The sequence below is a fragment of the Diceros bicornis genome, chromosome 25, assembly GCF_020826845.1.
Source record: "Diceros bicornis minor isolate mBicDic1 chromosome 25, mDicBic1.mat.cur, whole genome shotgun sequence".
Classification (NCBI taxonomy): domain Eukaryota; kingdom Metazoa; phylum Chordata; class Mammalia; order Perissodactyla; family Rhinocerotidae; genus Diceros; species Diceros bicornis.
This window is the reverse complement of record NC_080764.1, coordinates 5556478-5577735: the sequence shown is the minus strand read 5'-3', so window position 1 is coordinate 5577735 and position 21258 is coordinate 5556478. Positions and strand designations below refer to the sequence as shown.

The 21258-nt window shown below is 56.3% G+C and overlaps 1 protein-coding gene across 1 annotated transcript in view; it reads left to right on the top strand.

Moving 5' to 3' along the window:
* The first annotated feature begins 4536 nt into the window (after positions 1-4536).
* ARHGAP8 (Rho GTPase activating protein 8) overlaps positions 4537-21258 on the top strand; it is a 52947-nt gene continuing 36225 nt past the window's right edge. Inside the window, 4 exon segments of the mRNA XM_058568164.1 lie at positions 4537-4638; positions 8866-9012; positions 16576-16663; positions 20807-20938. Coding sequence (XP_058424147.1) covers positions 4602-4638; positions 8866-9012; positions 16576-16663; positions 20807-20938 — 404 coding nt within the window. The 5' untranslated portion in view covers positions 4537-4601.

Sequence of the window (21258 nt, the reverse complement as noted above, 5' to 3'; positions counted from 1 at the left end):
GTAGGATGTCTCACTCCAGATCTGTCTTGGTTTTCGTCCCCGTCGTGCTGTCAGTTCTCATGTTCCGTGATCCTTGGGGTGTTTGCTCTGGAACAACCTGCTGGAGGCTTCACTGGACTCAGGTTGACCTTTTGGGTACGAGTCCTTCACAGGCGTGTCCTTCGTGCCGCCGTGTGCTGGGAGGCACTGGGGTCGGGGTCCTGCTGTCGTGGTGCTAGGCTGGCTTGCCTGACTGTGGGGGTGGCCGCTAGAGTCTCTGTCCAGAGCACGTCACATGTTGTCTGGACACAGTTGTGTTGTCCACACTCTCCTCCTGGCTCCCAGATGTTCCTCCTCCTGCCCCCAGATCTCCCTCCTCCCACCCCAGACCTTGCGAGGCCGTGCTCCTGGTGGCCTGGGTGCTGGGCTGAATATCCTGGGCCCTGGGCTGCTCTGGGTTGACGGGGGGTGGGGTGGTGAGCAGACAGAGTCAATTAGAAAATGTACGTGCAATCTGATTTTGACTATAAAATATGAGTGCACGTGGACAAAGATTGGAGGGAACATGCAGAGATAACAATTGTGCACAGGTTGTGGGAGACGCTCCCCCTGAAATCACGTCCTTTAATGTTGCTCTCAGACCATTTTGCCCTTTAGAAATGAACCATGGAGCAGAGGGTGGTCTGGAGCATTTAATCTCAGCAACACGAGCGGACCGGTTGGTTAAAAGATTGCGTTATCTGCCCGGCACAGAGGAGCTCGGATCAGGGGAAGCCGCGTCCTCGGGGCCCTGCTGAACGAGTGCTGTTGGTGCCCCACTTCTGATTGCGTCTTGGGGAGCAGAGAGACCCAGGACCGTAGGCAGGGGTAGAGTTGAAGTCAGTGGGGTGTGTTATAGCTCTGTGGCTAAGCCGGGTTTCCCCCAGAGACTTTTCAGAAGTGAAGTTTGTTAACTCGTACCACAATCAAAAAGAAAATCAGTGTGGGCATTGATCGTTTTATTCTCTTAAAGTAGAAAATATTGAGGCAGATTTCATCAAGTGTTTAAATATGTACTAATTTTTCAAAGAAAAAATATTAGCACTCATTTTGTTAGAAGTGACAGGTCATTTGTAACCCAAACTGGCTTAAACAGAAAAGAGGATTTATTGGATCTTCGCATTCAGGTACAGCTGGATCCAGGTGCACTGTGTTATAGGCAATTTTTCTCCATCTCTTGCTCTGTCTTCTGCTATTACCTTCATTTTTCTCAAGTTTTATGTGATGACCTTTGGTAACTCCAGGCCCATATCCTCTCAAGTTCAGGTCCAGCAGAAGAAATTTAAGAAGTATCTCTTCTCAGTAGCTTTTATAGAAGTCTCAGAATTCACTCTGATTGGACCAGCTGGGGTCACATGATCACTCCTGAACCGATCTGTGGCTCAGGGAATTTGGCGCTGCGATTGGCCAGGCAGAGGCCCCGCGTCCATCCTTGGTGCCCGGAGTGGAGCTTCACTCAGCATAGCACAGGCTGCACGTGTGCATGTATGCATGCGTACATACATGCGTGTGCACGTGTGTGAGGGAGGGAATGTGTGTATGTGTGTGAGAGAGAAAGTGGGGGAGTTACTGGCAGAGGGGGAGGGGATGCTGGTGGCCAAGAGGACAGCTGTCCACTCTGTCCAGCCAAGAGCCCCTTCCTGTGGGACTGCAGGCCTGGGCTCTGGCCAGAGCCTGTGTCTGTGTGGCCTCGTCGCGTTGGGCACAGTGTGGGCTGGGGAGGCTGTGCCTCTGGCGCCCGTCGGTGTCAGGAGCCGGCCTCCCCTGCCCCGTGCGGCCTCAGCAAGATCCTTGCCCTCTGTCAGTTTCTACCCATTTCCGGTAGAGGTTACCCCCTTCCCCATGCTGATTGTTCTGTGTTGGGCCCTTCTCTCAGCCTGAGCACTCGTGAGGGCACAGATCTGTTCCCCTCTCTGTCCGGGGCCCCAGCGCCCTGTCCAAGACGTGGTTGTCGAATGAATGGGTGAGGCCTGCGTGGGCCCCTCCCCGTCTACGCAGCCGGCCCCCTCTCCCTCGGCTCTCCCACTGCCGTCTGGGCTTCAGCCGCACCGGGTCTCCCGTCCACTCGCACCCCCGCCTTCCTGCAGGGAACTGCACGGCCTTTCCAGTTGCACGCCGTCATGGTTTCCCGGGCAGCCCTCCCAACTGCCGGACAAAGTCAGAACCCCCCCATCACTGAGTGTTCACAGCGTGAGCACACACGGACCAGCCCCAGACCCAGAACAGATGGTGGCCCACCCCTGTGTCCCCCTCCTGGTCAAGGTGGGCACCTCGCTGACCTCCCTCACCGTGGGTTCACTTTGGCTGGCTTTGAACTTTTAAAAACTAATCGCACAGCGTGTGGTCCTCTGTGCCTGACTGTTCACTCCGCCTGACTGTGCGACCGCCCGCGTGGGGACGCGGAGCTGTGGGCGGCCCTGGGCGCAGCTGCAGAGGACCGTGCACGGCCTGTCCCCCGCTGTTTGTGGATACTGAGGTCGTTCCTGTTTGGGGCTGTTTCAATAGTGCTGCTAGAACTTTCTAGCCCCTGTCGTTTGGTGCAGATGCACATGTTCTGCTGGGCGTGTGTCCGAGAGTGGGATCGCGGAGTCTTGGGCGTACGGATGTTTTGTTTTGTTTTGTTTTTCATTTTAAATTAGATTCCAGTGTTGAAACATTGGCAGCTGGCACGGACAAGCACAGACTCTGACTGCCCCTATAGTGGGCAGGTGTGGCCACGATGGGCTGGCTCTGGGTGGCCGCCCTGGAGAAGGGACGTGCCTCTCCTTCCCCTGGGCCCTCCCTGGCTCTCTTCCTTCTTTGACATCTCTGTCCCGTGTCATGGGTCCTGCCGCGCTGCCTCTGAATGGGCAAGTGACTCCCTGATCTCTGCCTCAGTGTTCCCGTCTGTGAAATGGAGATGAAAAACGGCACTGAGCTAACAGGGATTTTTTTTGGAAGAAGAAGACAAAGTTTTAAAAATTACATATCAGTCATACTTTTTTTTAGTTCAAAAACTTTATCTTATATCAAGAGCAGTACAGCCTTTTGCAAAAATGAATAAAAGGACAAACATGGAAAAATAAACGGATTTATAAACCCTAATCCTAGAACTCATAGGACTATAGCAGCATTTTTGAAACAATGTTGTACGTTTCTTTTCGCTGTTAAAAAACTGGACCAAACTGTATGTGCTGTTTTCACCCTGCTTTGTTAACTTTTTTAAACACTTTGAGATATAATTCACATAACATACAGTTCACCCATTTAAAGTCCACGGTTCAGGGCCGGCCCTGTGGCTTAGTGGTTAAGTGAGTGCACTCCGCTGCTGGCGGCCCGGGTTCGGATTCCGGGCGAGCACTGACGCGCCGCTTCTCCGGCCATGCTGAGGCCGCGTCCCACATACAGCAACTAGAAGGATGTGCAGCTATGACATACAACTATCTACTAGGGCTTTGGGGGAAAAAATAAATAAATAAAATTATAAAAAAAATAAAGTCCACAGTTCAGTGGTTTTTAGTGTATTCACCGAGTTGTGCAACCGTCACCCCAGTCAGTTTTAGACATTTTCATCACCTCAAAAAGAACTCGTGCTGTTTAGCTGTCACTTGTCTAATCCCCCTCTCCCCCAAGCCCTTGTAGCCAGTAATCTACTTTCTGCCTCTGTGGATCTGCCTGTTCTGGACATTTCATATAAATGGAATCACGTCATATTTTGTGTCTGGCTTCTTTGGCCTGGCATAGTATTTTCAAGGTTCGTCCGTGTCGTAGCCTGTGTCGGTATTTCATTCCTTTTCATGGACGAATAATATTCCATTGTTTGGATACTAACAGGGATTTTTGTAAAGATTTGCACAGGTGTTGAAGCAGTATCCCAGGTACAGAATAACCATTTGGTAACTCTTGGCTGTAGTTATGATTACTAGCTGTGCAGCCATGAGCAGTTCTAACTGATTTTTTCCAGCCTCAGTTACCCCGTCTGTGAAATGGGTACAGGAGTGGGTATGCGCATCTCTGAGTGGAGTGGTGACACAGGATTGATGGTGTCCTTGAAGAGTGTGGACCCTGGAGATGCTGTTCTCACCCCACGTGTGCCCCCGCCTCACTGCCCTCCGCCCTGCTCTCCCGGGACGTGGGGGCTGGTTGGTGAGAGGGAGCCCTGTCCAGGGGCACTGGCTGGTGGGCAGGGCCTGAAGAGGAGGAAGTCAGATATGGGGGCCCAAACATGGGGTCGATGCCACCCTCCAGGCTCCGGCTCCCTGGACCTGGAGTTCATTGAGGGAGAGTTCTCCCGTGTGTGGGGCGGGACGGACAGGGCGGGCAGAGGCGGGAACACTGAGGTGATTCGAGGTCTCGGCCAGAAGTGGGCGCTCTTTTCCGTGTTAAGGAGAGAAGTCAAAACAGCAAGCAGACCACTTGAAGGGCTTTATTCCTTTGTTTATTCCTTTGTTTATTCCTTTATTCCTCAAGCTCTGACGCCTTGTGTATAAATGCCGCCCTCTCCGTGTGCTTCCCCCTCAGGGCGTCGGGAGGACCCCGTGCCTGGATCCCCCAGAGGTGGCATTGGGACAGTGTGCCTGGACCACCCTGCCCACCAGCAGAGCATGTCCCAGCTGGACCTGGAGGAGCTGGCCGAGATAGGTAGTGTGCTCTCCTTCCAGCCTCGTCCAGGGAGAGGGAGATCATTGGTGCACATTTGTTTTTTTAATAGATAAATCTATGTGTGTGGCTCGAAAAGTCTAACCCTACACAAAAGTGCTCAGGGAAGTCGTTCTTCCACCCCAGCCCTGGGTCCTACCACCCCCCCCACCCCAGCTAAGCACTGATAGTGACTTTTTCTCTCCAGAGTCCTTTTATGCAGAGTCATATGAACCCCGTGGGTGGTTGGGAGCCTCACAGGCGATAATATCCTCATTCACTGCTGACAGCTGCCCCTCAAGGGGCCAGGTTCTACGTCCCCACTTTACAGACAAGCAAACTGAGGCTCGGAGTGACTGGGAAACGTGCCCGAGGGCACCGGGTGAGAGGCCACGCTGGGAGGAGGGCCTTGCTTCCAGGCGCACAGGGAGACCCCTTTCCTTGGAATGAGCTCTCTGCATTCGGTTAAGATCACGCGTATATGTTATTACATGCAGTGGGGCCACGCTATTTTGTTCATTTCCCTCAAGGGCAGGTGTCTCGTCCAGGTTTGCAGTAACTGAGCAGGGCTGGAACCTGCTGAAGGCCTGCAGCCCTGAAGTGAACGACTTTCTGTTCTGCCTCCAGCATCAGCCTTCACACCCCGAGGCGGGAAGCCTTGGCTGGGTTTTGCATAAGCTGCTTGATTTGCTCCCAAGAACCTGTAATTTTCCTTCAAATTTACTCTCCTTACCGCTCACGGCGTGAGTGACAGTGAGCTGTTTCTTGCTCGGGTCCAGATGGCAGCGTGATGGCAATGCCGACGCCAGGGGGACGTGAGGTACCACCCTGTCCCCGGGAAGGCATCCTTGTTCCCGTTCTTCCCTGCGCTCCTCGAGATGGTCCAGTGTTCTGGCTTGTCCTGTTTCTTTCCAGTTGTGACTCCCACGTGCTGGAGCAGTGTTTTCTTTTCTTTTTTTATTAAGGTGCAAGTCACATAATGCAATTAGCCACTGTAAAGTGAACAATTCAGTGGTATTTAGTACGTTCACAGTGCTGTGCAGCCATCACCTCTGTTTGGTTCCAGAACATTTCATCTCCCCAAAAGGAAACCCGAACCCACTAAGCAGTCAGTCCCCCTTCTTACCTCCCCCAGCCCCTGGCAACCATCGGTCTGCTTTCTCTGTGGGTTTACCTGTTTTGGACATTTCGTATAAATGGAATCTTACAGTTTGTGGTCTTTTGTGTTTGGCTTCTTTACCTTAGCATAATATTTGAAGTTTCATTATGTTGCCCACCTATCAGCGCTTCATTCCTCTCATGACTGAGTGATATTCCGTTAGGCGGTTAGACGGCATTTTGTTTGTCCGTTCAACCGTTGATGGACATGTGGGCCGGTGCCACTTTTGGCTGTTGTGAATGGTGCTGCTGTGAGCATGTATTTGTCTGAACATCTCTGTTCTGTTCTCGTGGGTCTGTACCTAGGAGTGGAATCGCTGCGTCGTGGTGATTCTATGTCCAGCTTTCTGAGGGGTGGCCAGACTGTCTTCCACCACGTGCTTTAGCGCTGTAAACATCTCTTTCTGGGGCTGCCTCCATAAGTGGGATGTCCGTGGGGTTTCCACGTGGCTGCACCTGTAGGACCAGGGTGCATTTAGAGGTGGGTTAGGCTCGGTGGACACAGGCCAGCCCAACTCTGGAGCACGGCCAGAGGGCCCGCCGGGGCCTGGCCTGGCCCAACTCCAGCCTGATCTGCACACTCCCCTCTGTCGCTCTGTGCCAGGCTGTCCCCGGCCTTTGCTTATGGCCTCCATCCTTCTGCTGACTCTCCCAGTGGCCTCCTGGGCTCTCTGGATAAACCTGACTCCTCAGCACGGCTTCGAGGCCCCGAAGCCCCGTGGTCTGGCCTCTGCCCTCCCACACACTGGCCTGTTCCCCCTCCCCCTCCCGCTGGGGGCCTTTTCCTCTCTCTGGAACACTCCGTCCCTCACCCCCCCCACCCCCCACCCCCCCCCACCCCCGTCATTTCACACCTGTCCGTCAGAGGCACGGCTCCTCCTCGGGAAGCCTGCCCCAACCCCCTGCGGCACAGGCTTCTGTGGTCAGAGCCCTTATCTCAGTCGGCAGCACGGGGCTGTCTGTCTCCACTGCTGCCCAGCACGGGACGGGGCCAGCCCCATGGTCCACTCTCAGGGGCCTCCTGCTCCTCCCGGCCCCCAGCCTGCGCTCTACCCAGCCGCTGGAGGGATCCTAGTAAAACCCCGGGGCGGATGGAGCGTGCTGTCACCGACTCGGCCCCCGGCGGCTGCCGCACCTCAGGATACAAGGTCCCCTGTGGCCTCCCTGCCCTCACCTCCCACCGTTTCTCCTCCAGCACTCGGCTGCAGCCACCTCATGGCCTTCGTACGCTGTTCCCTCCACCTGGAAGTCCCTTCCAGCCGGTTCCAGCGTGGCTCGCTCCTTCCCCTCCTTCATGAGGCCCCTTGGCCGTCTGACCAGGCCTCACACACACCCACCCAGGGTCCCCTATCCTGCCTGACTTTTCTTTAGTGCCTCTCTCTGACACGTGGCTCTTTTCTGTCTGGTCTGAGGTGACAGTCACAGGTTCTGGGGTCAGGACATGGTCATCATTGGGCGGCCTTTATTCTGCCCACCACAGGGACCCTGCCTGTGTCTGGTGCTGTGTCCCCACTGTCTAACCCTCTCCCCGGGACTCAGTAGGTACTCAGCACATACCTGCTGAATGGCTGGCTGGATGAGGCGTGCCCTGGAGCATCGCATACTGTCACACTATGACAAATGAGGGCTTGCCACTCCCCAATCCCCTGCCGTCACGGAGGCTCAGTGAACACGGGAGGGTGCACACCAAGGGGGTGGGGCTGGGACCAGGTGGGCGAGAGGCCTCCCTCCAGACCTTGGCTCCCCAGAGACACACGGGCCGCCCCAGGGTCGTGGGTGGGCTCCCTTTGGGATGGGGCTTTGGTCTGCTGCATCAGTGGATCTCAGACCTGGCTTTGCATCAGAATCACCTCCAGAATTTGTTAGGAAAAGCCCATGCTTCCTCCCCAAACCCCCCACCCAGCCCATCATGCCCCCTGGAGATTCCAGCTCAGCTGGCTCCGATTCTGGAGCGACAGGTCTGCTGTGTCAGTCTGCTGGGGCCGCCCTAACACAGGACCACAAACTTCCAGCCTTAAAACAATGGAAATTTATTCTCTCAGTTCTGGAGGCCAGAAGTCTGAAGTCAAGGTGTTGGCGGGGCCACACTCGCTCTGAAGGCTCTGAGGGAGGATGCTTCCTGCCTCGTCCAGCTCCTGGAGGCTCCTGGGCTTGTGGCCACGTCCCCAGTCTCTGCCTCCGTCCTCACGTGGCTCCGTCCTCCTTCTCCCTGCGTGTCTCTGTGTCCTCTCCTCTTCTTATAAGGACCCCAGTCATTGGATTTAGGGCCCACCCTAATCCAGTGTGACCCCATCTTAACTAATTTCATTTCTAAAGACACCATTTCCAAATAAGGTCACATTGTGAGGTTCCGGGTAGACAGAATTTTGGAGGGACACTATTGAATCCAGTCCACCTGGGGACTAAAGTCTGCCCTAACCTTGACATTTAAAGTTCCCATCCTTTCTCCAGCTTAAAACATTTCTGAAAGAGCCGTGATGTGTTTGTACGAAGGAACCTCCCCTACTAAAATGAAACTTGGAAGACCGTGCTTTCTTTCTCCCGCATACACAGTGACCCAGTTTCTGTCCTCAGCCCGGCCACGGCTTCCTGCCGGCTGCCCGTGTGAGCGTCGTTCAGGAAGGCCCCGAGTCAGAGTTTGGAGCTGGGAAATGGAGTTCAAGTCCACACTCTGCTGCCAGTTAGCAGTGTGACCTTGGGCACGTCACTGCCCCTCTCTGAGCCTCGGTTTCCACTCCTGTCAATGTGGAGGACAATATCCAGCCCTCAGGTCTCGTTTTTACCCCTCCATGGTGTTGCACACTAAGCGGGCGCATAGTGGGTACACAGCAGAGTAGGGCACATAGTAGGTACACAGTAGAGGCCGGTGCATAGTGGGTGCACAGCTGAGGCAAGTGCATAGTTAGATGCATAGCCGAGGCCGGTGCATAGTGGGTACACAGCAGAGGCCAGTGCGTAGTAGGTGCAGAGCTGAGGCGTGGTGACTGTACTATAGAAAGATCTCAGGAGGCTCCCTCATCCTCTCCTTGCTTGAGAATACGGCTGACTTCTAATCCTCCTTGTCTGCCGTAGAGCTGCAGAGAGACGAGGAGGAGGCGGCGGCCACACTGGGCGCAGTGAGAAGGCCCTCAGTGGTGCCCACGGCTGGCCAGGACCCTGCGCTGAGCACGAATCACCCATTCTACGATGTGGCCAGACATGGCATCCTGCAGGTGGCAGGTGAGTCCGAGCCGGCTGGCGCCAGGACCGTTGACAGCACCAGCCTTCCTGTGGGCTCTGTGGCGTGGGGTGGGCTCGTGGGGCTGCCTCACTCCAGCTGGGCTGTGCCCAGCGAATGAAAACCACAATAGAAACAAAAGTACCTGCCAGTGTTTCGAAAAAGAGAATGACATACCTGTCAGAGCATTGCCCAAGCGCTCCGAGGAGCCGCCAGGCGGTGTCCTGCCACTCGTTCAAGAGCAGAGGCCGAAATTGACTGGATTCCTTTATTAACCGAGGACCGTGTTACGCTACCTCTCATCAGAAGCAACAAGCGTCTGCGAGCACTTAGAAGAGGAGCAGCCCCTCGGCCAGCAGCGGGTCCGAGGGGAATAGACCACATCCCTTTAGTTCCGCCCGAGGGGTCAGGGCCGCTCTGCCTTCTTGTGTAGGCAGTGGACCACTTGGGGTCCTCCAGAGAGTCAGAACCGGTGGGATATGTAGAGACGCACGTAAGAGGAGATTTACTGCAGGAACTGGCTCTCAACGGTTACGGAGGCTGGAACGTCCGTGATCTGCCACCCGCGAGCTAGAGACCCAGGAGAGCCAAGGGTGTAAGTCCCGGTCTGAGTCCTGGAGAGCCAGCAGCACCGATGTCCACAGTGTCCAAGGGCAGAGAAGGTGGCCGTCCCAGCTCAAGCAGAGAGCAAATTCGCCCTTCCTCCACCTTTTTGTTCTATTGGAAACATCAGCAGGTTGGACCGATTCGAATGCTAGTCTCCTCTGGACACACCCTCACAGACACCCAGAAGTAATGTTTCACCAGCCATCTGGGCGTCCCTCAGTCCAGTCAAGTTGACATGTGCCATTAGCCGTCATAGGCAGTGACCTAACACACTGACTTCTCTGTCCCCTGCGCCGAGCTCTGTGACCGTTAACTCCTGTCCCCAGGGAGCCAGAATCTTGTCCAAGTGATGAGCAAAAACAGGAATAGTTTCCAACAATTGGAGGCCCCAGAGACAGGAATGGTAAATATTTTGGTGCATGCCGAGTGCGGGAGGAACAAGGAGAGAGTGGGGATTCGCCGGGCGTCCAGCCGTCTCAAGGTACAGATGCTCTTTTTAGGAAACCTTTAGGGTTTAGGTAGGATGGATGCTGGACTGGCTGTGGGGGACGTGGACTCACAGATCAGGTGCCCACAAGAGGAAGGCAGGAAATACATTTATGTTTCGTAAGACATGAGACACATTATGTTAACGTGCAATGGGTTTGTTATTCTTTTAAAGTGAATGAATAACTGAATACTTAAAAATTTTCTATTTTGGGCTTCTGATATGATAAATTTCTATAGAAATAACCTACATTTTTGTTTTAAAAGCTCTTTGAGGTCCTCAGTAATTTTTAAGAGTGTTGACGGATTCTGAGACCTACAAGTTTGAGAACCAGTGTCCTTGTATATGATCTAACCAGCTGAATGGCGCTCGTGCACTGGAAGGGAATGTGTATTCTGCCTTGTTGGGGGAGTGTTCTAGGCATGTCAGTGAGGTTAAGCTGATTGACAGTGTCGTCCAGATATACATCCTTCGTAACTTTGCGTCTTCTTCTGTCAGTTACTGACAAGAGGAGTGTACCAAGCTCCACCATTGAATTTGTACATTTCTCCCTTTGGTTCTGTCCATTTTGTTGGTGTGTTTTGCTGCTTTGTTTCTTGGGGTATATGCGCTTAGGAGTGTTATGCCTTCTTGATGTGTTGACATTTTTGTCATTAGTGAGCGGCCTTCTTTACGTCTGGTGGCGCTCCTTTATGCTCCTTGCCTGGTGTGTCTGATGCTGATATGGGCACGACGGCCACACCAGCTTCCTCCTTGGTGTTGGTAGGTGCGCCGTCTCCGTCCTCTCCTTCAACCTGTCTCAGTCTTTACGTATGAAGCGCGTCTCTCATAGACAGCTTGTCACTGGATCTTCGTTTACTTTTACCGAGAGGTGGCTGGGTAGCAGGAACCATGTTCTCCGCGTCTGGCAGGGCGTGCCGAGGGGTCCGCACTTGGTCGTGGCGGCTCTGGGGAACCTTAACCAGAGGACCGACGTACTCGGGCTTGTGGTTTAGGATGATCCTTCTTGCCGTGGTGTGGGGGATGCTGATGGCGGCTGCAGGAGGCAAGGAGACGGATAGGAGCAAGAATGGGGTCCGAGTGATGTGGCAGAGGCGTGGAGAGGAGGGGATGAATTTGAGAGTTTAAAATGTTGCACTGGAGGGCTAGCAGACTGGGAAGGGGCCTTGCGGAATGGTATGGGGTTTCCAGGGTTGCAGAAGGGAAAGTGGAATTAAGAGATGGGGGCCCTGGGAAGTAACTTGGGCTGGTTCTTCTTTTAAGTGACTCATCTCTACCTGCTGTGCTAGGGGCGACCCCGGGGACTGGGACAGGGTTCCCTCCTGGCGGGAGGCTGTGGGTGTCCCGAGGTTTGTTGTGGGTCCCTCAGTGCTGTAAGGGACGGTGGGCTGCCTTGGGGTTGTGCTCAGGCTCTTCCTGGAGACACTCTGTGAAACCGGCTCAGTTGCACAGTTGAGCTGCGTCCTCACTGCTGCACATTGCCTGGGGGATGATGGCTCAGGCTGTAGTCCTCAGGTTCCAGAAAGTTCTCTTGTTTTGGAGTAGAGTTCTCACTCATTTAAACACCAGCTTTTTGAGAAGTTTAGCCATTTTAAAGAGAACGTCTGATGGCCTCAGGCCATCCTGAAAAGATGCCAGCCTTAACCAGAGGTCATCAGGAATAAGGAGGAGACAGCTGGAGAAAAGCTGAGCAGAACCAGCTGTACACTTGGGTGAAATAGATTTCACAGTCAACGAGCTAAAGCAAGAGAAATCGAAATGTTCCAGCCTGGATGAATCAGCGGCTAAGGACAGAGGAGATTATTAGAGCAAAAATCACCGTCGCAGAAGTCTCCAGTGGCTTTTCCAGGTGGGGCACGTGCGAGAGCAGGTCCCCGGGTTCCCTCACTGATGGTCGGTCCTCTGTCCCCCTCCTCCCAGGCCTCACCTTAGCATCCAGCTCTGTCCCCTCGCCCCTAACTCCAGTTCACGCTCCTGTGTGGGCCTGGGAAACATTCAGGACCTGGAGCCCCTCCCTCCTGCTGCTCCCGGAAGCGGCACGTGCCATCCAGGGCTCCTGCTGGGGGATCTGCTTCAGGGGTGAGCAGACATTAGTCCTCACCAAGGGGATCCCGTAATTTCCACCCCCGTGCTGAACAGCCAGAACCAAAGACTCTTGTCAAAAGTAATTGCAAATGATCTGTCATGACTTAAGGGGGTTGTATATTTGGCCAGATGGAAGCTTTGTAGAATTTTAACTCTTAGATAATGTTTTGTAAATAAAATTGATGTCAATGTTTTAAGAAGTGGTCATCGTCCGAAGCTCCGGTCTACGTCTGGGGCTACGAGCTCAGACAGAGATTAGGTGGTGGGAAGCGGAGGGGGCAGAGTTAAGGTTCTGGGCCCCGAGGATCGGATCTGGAGAGGATAGGTGTAATCTCAGAGCCCCGAAGTGGGGAGTGGCAGAGAAGAGAGACGAGAAAGAGGGACACGCTGGATCTGGTCCTGCCGGATGACGCGTCACTGCCCCACGCCCACGTCTTTCCTCGCAACCTGTCCAGCCCCCAGCCGGGCTTTCCTGCAGGATGTAGAGCAGACGAGTCTTCAGATCTCCCTTCACTTCTGCAGACAAGGTTAGCAACCTTAACAGAAAATCTGAAACAAACCCCCACAGCGCTCCCGACGAGGCTGCCGCCTCGGTTATGCGTTTCCGTCGGCCTTCACCCCGAGCAGGTGGTGGATCCTCTGGAGCGAGTGACCATCTCGGCTCAGGAAATCATCTCTTTGTTCATAAACTGGCTTCTCCCGCCGCGGAGACAGAACCATGTTGTGATGTAAACAGCGAGGGGAGAAGGTGGGGCCGTGAATTAAGCTGACGCCTTGCAGAATTTGCATTTTATTGATGGTTTTCGTTTCCTTCCATATTGTGTCATTTTGAAGCCTGTTTTCGATGCGATGGCCTCTGTTCACGGAGAACAGCGAAGGGGTATTTGTTCACGATGACAGGTGTCATTAACACAGACGCGCGGTGACTGCTTACTAAGCGGGTGCCCGGGGATTGCTCACGGCTCATGGCCCTGGGGTGGCCGTGCTGTGCCCTCACTATGGCGGGGGCATCCGGCCCCCACCCTCGTCCCTGCTCCTCTGAGGCTCCCCATGCTTCTCCCTGAGATCCCCGCCTCTGTCGGGCGCTGAGTGGCTCTGCTTCTGGCCGCCTCTCCCTGTCGTGGGGTGGGGTGCTCTGCTTCCTGCCTCTTCCCAGCCAGACGGTGCCTGCTTGCGGGTGGGGCCCTGCTGACCCCTGCCCACCAGGATGCTGCGTGGATGTCGGCTGAGTGCGTTGGTGGATGAACCTCACTCTTCCTGGGATCCGCCGGCCTGGGCAGCTGCCCACAGGCCTCCCCGCCCCTCGTCCACCCCAGGACATTTTCACCTCCATGCCAGGGACTCTTGTCCTTGATGGAGCACCAGTCCTTGTGCATGGGTCCACCTAGTGTCCCTCCCCCGTCGGCCCCACCCACCCCATCCACACACAGACTGGCTCCTCCTCCTGGGTCCTCTCCACAGTAAATGGCCTGGCCGCCAAGCCAGCAGTGGGACCTTCTCCCTGCCCCCTTCACTGGTCACTCCACAGTCCTGGAGGTCTCTGTCCCCCTTCTCCTCACTCCCTTCCACCATGCAGTGTCCACTTGGGACATCCTGCTTCAGGCCATGCTCCCCCCAGCGGCCGGAAGGGCCTTCCAAATGACCCATCAGATCGTGACCCTTACTCCTCCTCACGGGCTCCCCAGTGTCGACAGGCCGAAGTCAGACTGTGGCCCTCCTCATCCCAGTGGTCTCGACCCCTGCCTCCCACCACCATCTCCCATTCGGGCCCCGCAGCCCGGGGTGGCATGTCTGTGTCAGACACACAACAGCTTTGCCCAGACCCCATGCTGCTCCTCGGCCGACCAGGGTGTCCCCTGAGCCGATGCCCGCTCTGCCCTCCACAGGTCATCGTCCACACCCTGGTTCGTGCTTCCTCTTCTTTTTCTGGAGCTCGGCCTCCACGCTCTGGCCTGCTGGGTGGAGGACCCTGCACAGCCCCTTGGTCACACATCTGGCACAGGGGACCGTGGGCTGGCGTGCAGGGTTGTGGGACACCGTAAAGAATGTGTCTGGCCTCTGTCCCGGCGTCCTGGGAGGAGCCTCCAAGTCCGTGGACTTCCCCGAGTGATGGGAGTGTCTTCGTGGTTCGTGATAGTTGATGCAGAGAGGTGACGCGTGGAGGACCCTGGATAGCTGGTGCTAACAGGATGACCCGGGGTGGGGCTGGGTGCCAGAGAGACCAGCGTGTGGTTAGAGGGCTGGGGCTGTGTGAGCTCAGGGGCTGGACGCTGAGATCAGTCAGTTGGCAGTGACTCAATCAGCAGTACCTATGGATCCATCCACTGATTGCTGCGTATCGATTGAATCACGAGTCACCAGTCAGGCCTACGTAACGAAACCCCAATAGCAGCTCTGACCCTGAGGCTCCGTCGAGCCGCCCTGGGTGGTAATGACACGTCGATGTCGCCGAATCCGTGGGGAGAGGGCATGAGGCTCCGTGTGCAGGACCCTCCCCGACCTCCCCTGTGCGCCCCGCTGCTGGCTGGCCCCGATTTGTCTCCTTTATAAGAACACTGTGGTGGTAACATAGCAGTCTCCCGAGTGCTGTGAGCTGGGGAGTTGTCGATCCTGAGGGGGTAGTGGGAACCTCCAAATCTGCACCAGCTGGTCAGAAGTGGGGTGGCCTGGGGACCCCTGACTGGCAGCGGGTGTCTGAAGTGGGGGTCGGCACCCTTCACCTGTGAAGTGTGGCCCAACCCTGGGTAGAGGTCATTGCTGATGTGCTGTGGCTGCCGGGGGCCCCGCTGGTTCTCAGAGACCCCCCCACATCCCTACCCTCTCCCCTGGGCCGCGGGGCCAGGCAGGGGCAGTGTCTGGTCTTTCCAGAGCTGAGCGCACAGTGGGCCCTCAGCGAGCGCATGTTGACTCGATCTTCCATTCTCCAGATTATTCAGCGCGTCCCCGGGACTTGCCACTTGGTCTGATGGCGGATGATCATGTGACTCAGTTTTTTTGGCCTTTCGATACAAATGTTAACTTTCTCCTTCATCCCCAGGGGGATCTAATTCCTGTTCCTTCAGTAGCCGCATAAATGATTCCCAACTTCGGAAGCAAAGCTGTTCTGTCCCTTCTGCCGCACGGGCAAGCAGAGACTCGGGCCGGCCGTGGAGCCCCGGGCCTCCACGATGGTAGAAATGTTGGAAACCACTGTACTTCCAGGCAGAGCCAGCGAAGGTTTTGTGCCCGAAGACTCCCACTCTGCAAGGGAAGCAGAGAAATGTGTGGTTCCAGTGCAGTCCTTTCAAACGGGAGCTGTCTAAACAAATGGAAAGCATGACCGGAATTCTTAAGGACCCTGTGCAATGAAAAGGCTGCTGTATTTGAAAACAGAAACGACTCTAGAATTCTGAACATCAGGGCGGCTTCCGGGCTCCTGGGCAGAGTCGGATGTGTCCTAAATAACAAACGGCTGTCCTGGACGGGTGGCTGGGGCAAGGACCTCAACGCACGTGGGTGTGTGTGCGTGTGCATGCGAGTGTGTGCAGGCGTGTGCGTAATCCTGATTCATTACCTTTCAGAGCTGGAGGGGGATGAGAAACCTCTGCTGTCATCCTTTCTCATTTCGAGTAAATATCTGAAAACAGATGTAAATACTTCTTTACAGTGAAAGTGAGTTTAAAGTCGAGTCATTTCCAGAAGGGTCCCCTTATTTTCTTCAGGTTGCTGATGATCTTTGTATAATCAGTCCTCCTGTCAATCGATAACTGATTGTTGGACATCATTTGAGCCTCAGGCCTGGCCAGCAAGCCTGGGTTCTGGGGCACAGATGATAGATGGGGTGCTGGCCCTCAAGGACTACCCCCTCCGCTGTCCCATGTGGGGCCAGCACTGCTGTGTCAGGACAATTACAGGGTCACTGGGGCCATGACGGGGGCCAGGACTGAGCATCGGGACTTCTGAGAGGGCTCCTGTACCCAGTGAGGTCATGTCCCCCAGACCACCCGGCCTTCTCCAAGGCCCAGAGTCCTGGGGGGCCCCAGGGGGACGCTTTAATTTTGGGGGGAAGAGGCAGCAGGCAGAGTGGCCAGACGCTGGCTTTGCAGCCAGATGCATCTAGATTTCAGTCCTCGGTGCCCTCGGCCTGCTGTGTGGCTTTGCACTGGCGACTTACCCGCTCTGGGCCCAGATTTCCGTTTCGGAAGTGGGGGAGATCGTCTGCAGCACGTAGGCTGGTGGTGAAGGTGAACTTGGCTGATGTGTGTGGAGCGTCCTGTAGTAGATGCTCAGGGCGCAGGTCCTGCCTCTTAGCTCAGGTGGGCGGTCGGGAGGCTGCTGGGTTTTCTTCACGCCCACGGGCATTCTAGGAGGAGGCGGCTCAAGGCTCACGCCTGTGTCTGCTCTGCAGGGGAGGACCGCTTCGGGAGACGGGTCGTCACGTTCAGCTGCTGCCGGCTGCCCCCCTCGCACGAGCTCAACCACAGGCGTCTGCTGGAGTAAGTTCTGTCCTGGGCGTGCGCCCCTCCGTGCGCCCTCCCCCTGTGTGCACACCCCTCTGTGGAGCGCCCTTCCCCGCCCCTACGTGTGTGTCTTCCTCTCCATCACTCTCGGCACAGAGAGAGTGCTCAGGGTCAGAGGCTAACCTTCATGGATTGACCAGCAGGTCCCCAGGTGGGTGTCACATCAACTGCCAGGTCACTGAACCCACCCGGAGGACTGACGCCTTCTCCAGCCCAGGGCGGCTTCAGGCCCACTGGAGCTCTGGCCCTGGGCCTCGGGGCCCTTTTAGGTCAGCCTCCCTCCCTCTCCAAGCCAGGGGAGGCGGGCGCCCTCTGCATTTGCTTCGTTTCCTGCTGCTCAGAAGGAAGCACCGTCCACACACCTGCGTGTGGCCTGGCCGCTGTCACCCCTCCTCCATCTTGTCCCTCACTGCCGGCGTCCGTCCGCTCTGTGCGATGGCCACGTTGCTCCAGGGCCCCTGCCCGGTGGACCCGGAGAGCTCCATGAGCTCTGGAGCTGGAGGGAGTCGGCCAAGTGCCGCTACGGCGCCTCCGCCCAGGATCGTCCTGCGGGTGAGCGGGTGGCTGCGGGCCCTGGCGACAAGCTCGGTCTGCAGAAGAGGAGGCCGCATTCTGAGGGCAGCGCCTGCTCCGCTGCGGCCGCGGCCGCTGTTTCAAGCTGTGTCCTCCTGTGCAGCAGGTCACGCTGCGAGCCGAGTCCCTGCCCAGCCTCCTGCAGTGGCCAGGGGGCCTGCGTGGCTGACCTTCAACGCCGCGTTTGGGGTGTTTCTTGTGCCCGTGCGGTCACGTGGGTGCTCCAGGCCTTGGAATCTGTTCTCTGACAATGGGCTGATTGCACTTCCCTCCCGCGGCCAAACCCGCCGGGCGGCGCTGGAAACACTCGTGCGCCCCTGTGAGGGACAGAGAGGAGCGCCGGCTGGCCCGGGTGGACTCGCTCACTCTGGGGACGCTCGGAACCCCACGCGACGGGAGGCTGTGCGGGCGCTGCTGCCAGGTCCCGGCTCCCGACTGTTAAAGCCGACTGACTTTTCTACCCATAGAATAGTGCGGGGCAGCCGTGACCTGGAGCCCCCACTGGAAATGAGCAAAGACGAGGTCTGATCGTAGAAGCACCTGGAAGCCTTTGGGCTCATTGTTTCCTGAGAATCCCCTGACCCAAGCATCCGATCTGGTCCGTTAGAGAATCTTCTGACAGCAGCTGAAGATACAGTGGTGACGGCAAAGGCTTGCCGGGAGCAGGTGCCTGGAGAGCCTTCAGCCAGCTCTGCTGCCGTGTGGCGTGATCGGCCGTGGAGTTCTTGGGTGGCAGGTGACCCCGGACGGCGAGCTGGCCCTCCAGGAAGTGCCGGCCTCCCTGGGGGAGCTGACGCCGGTCTGCAACCCCCTCTCAGTGCTTATGGGGCCCCAGGGAGAGGGGCGCCTGGTCCCGGGAGAGCTCTCATCCTCGCGTCCTCTGAGATTAAGCACACTCCTTTGCCAGATTGTTCCATCAAATAATCCATGACCTGTGGGTCAGCTCTGCTGGGCCAGGAATGAGCTCAGGATTTGTTTTCTTGTGAAGACAAAAGTACTCCCGACAGAAAGCAGGGTCGTGGTTGCCGGGGTGGGGTCGGGGGGAAGGGGAAATGACTGCTTAATGGGATGGGCTTTCTTTGGGGCAATGAGAACGTTTTAGAAAAATGTTGTGAATGTACTAAATGCCACTGAATTGTTCACTTTAAAATGGTTCATGTTACGTTATGAATTTCACCTCAATCCAAGAAAAAGTACCTCTGACAAGTGGTACCTTGTGCTCTTCCGTGCACCTGCCCAAGAAACCTTCACTTCCGGATGTAAGTGGTTAGCACGGCCGCTTAGAACAGTTGTGTAGGTTTTTCACTGCACAAGGGCATCGAAATGAGGGCCTGCTCTCCAGCTGGTACTCTCCTCACCCAGTGCTGGAATGCATCTGCCTAGGGGAAGGAGCAGCTGTTTCTACTTTACCGAAAGGTGCCCTGTGGGCTTCCTAGCCTTGAGAGGATGAGCCCTAAGGCTTAGCTTTTTCCATGGCTTTTAAGAAAAAATCGACACCAAGTACATCATCCTCCTCTCCCGGTCCAGTGGGCAGCTTTCCTGTGGCCAGATGTGCGCTCCTATTTTTGAAATGCGGGAAGAAAGAAGTCCACGTCTTTGACGCTGAACAGTAATTTAGCTGATGACTTCCCATGCTGAGCCACGGGGCGGATGTGTTCAGGCACCAAGAGGAGCGCGGCTGGCTCGTTTACGGAAGGAACCGGGGGCCCACTGGGCCAGGGAATGGTCCCCGCTCTTCCTAGAGGTGCCCGACATGTATAAGTGAGCTGAGCAGAGACATTCTCCCGATTCCCCCTTTCTTGAGAAAGAGTCAAGAAATGCAAAAGCAACCATCCTTACAGAAGAGATGAGCAGTTCTCAGCGGCCCCGGGACTCTGTGTGAAACTGGAGCTCTCCATCTGCATTCCGTCTGTGAGGGCGACTCCAGGGGTGGTCTTGGTGGATTATGCCCCCGTGGCTCAGTCCAAATGGTGTTTGAGACGACGCGCTGGAGAGTCCGGGCGCTGAAGTTGCCTCTGCAAGCGGTGAGCCAAAACCACGCCCCGAGTGAGGTCAACTTCGCACCGTCTTTACACGTCAAAGTGATGACGGCGGAGGCACGTGGCTCTCCGGGGCGGGACGTGTGGGTAGGAGAGTGGACTCAGAGTCAGGCTGCTGCCTTCAGATCCGGGCTCTGCCAGCCGGGTAGTTTCGAAACCAGACTAGCAGAGGAGAAGCCGACGTCCTTTAGTGCAAGGGGCAGATCCCACCGCCGTGTCTCGGCAGTGAGGGGCCGGCCGCACCCTTGCAGACGGCCAGAGGCTGCTGGCATTTTCTCCTGAAGCGGTTCTGGGGACGCTTGTCCCCACGAGCACCCAGCCCACCCCACGGGCCCCAGAGCTCCTGCAGGCTGCGTTCGCCCGGCACACGGCGAAAGCAGGTGCACTCGCTGCCACAGCCTCAGAGGAGCCGGGCCCACCTTCCCAGGAGCGCCAGCTAATGAATCACAAGACGGGCTTGTAGGTCGTGACTCAAGTGACCTGATGTGCAGGAACTTGGCCCGACCGGCTCGGTGCCCATAGCCCCCGCCAGAATGAGGCTGGAGGTTGGGCATGGCCCTTCTGCAGCTCGTCTCCTGCAGGTGGCTGGACGAGGCTCTTCAAGTGGGCCCACAAGTGTGGCGGGGAGGGCCCGAGGGCCCTGCAGCCTCCAGCCGTGGTGGTGGACAGGTGGGGAGCTTGGGCTGTGGGGTCCGGTCACACGACAGAAGCAGGGCAGAGTTCTGCTCTACAGGAAAAAGAAAAAATGTTAGGAGCTAATCCAGGAAGAAAGACTTGCTTGCTTCTAGAAATGCACAGAACAGCAGGGAGTCTGAGACGGAGGGGCCGAGGAGTCCGTCCTGGGTTCGAATCCCCGCTCATCCTCTGTGTTGGTTTCATGTGGCTGTTATAACAAATTACTGTGTACTGGGTGGCATAAAACAACACATTTGTTCTCTCACAGTCCTGGGGCCAGAAGTCTGAAATCAGTGTCGGCAGGGCCAGGCTTCCTCCAGAGGATCCTCCCTCGCCTCCTGGAGCTTCTCCTGGCTGTCTGCAACCCTTCACCCGCCTGGCGGTGGCTGCCTCGCTCTCTGCTCTGCCTCATCCCCACGTGGCCATCTCCCCTCTGTGGCTGCCCCTCTTTATATCTATCTTATCAGGATATGTGTGATTGCATTTAATGCATTTAATCCAGGCTAAACTCCTCCTCTCAAGAGCCTCAACTCACTCACTCCTGCAAAGACCCTTTTCCAAATAAGGTCACGTTCATGGGTTCTGGTTCTTGACAAGGATGTCTTTTGGGGATCATTTTCGGCCTACCACATCCACTCACTAGCTGTGTGACCTTAGGCAAGTTAATTAACATCTCTGAGCCTCGGTTGTCATCTAACAAGCGAGGCCTGGGCCCCCTGGCGGCAGAGTCTCCGTGTGGCCGGGTGCTGGCGCCCCACTGAGGGGAGCATGTTTGGTTTCGGTGATGATGAGAAGGAGATGTTCGTAACCCAGTCTCGTGCTTCGTGCCCAGGTATCTGAAGTACATGCTGGACCAGTACGTGGAGAGCGCGTACACCATCGTCTACTTCCACTACGGGCTGAACAGCCGGAACAAGCCATCCCTGGGCTGGCTGCAGAGCACCTACAAGGAGTTCGACAGGAAGTGCGTGCCCTGGGGCCTGGGGGTGGACGTCAGGCTGCGGGCCGAGTGAGGGGGAGGCTCGGGTGACAGGGGTCACGGCTGTGCAGTGGGGGAGGGTGGGATACGGGGGCCAGGCTGGGTGGTAGGGTGAGCCAGGCTGCAGCGCGTGGGGTCACCTCCCCTCCGGCCGGTGCTCCGTCCAGTCCAGCTTGTCATCCAGGGCAGGTGGGCGCGTGTGTTCTTAAAGGGCCAGACAGTCACTATTTCGGCTCTGCGGGCCGTCAGCTCTCTGTCACACCTCACTGCTCTGCCCTGTATGGCGTGAACACAGCCACAGACGA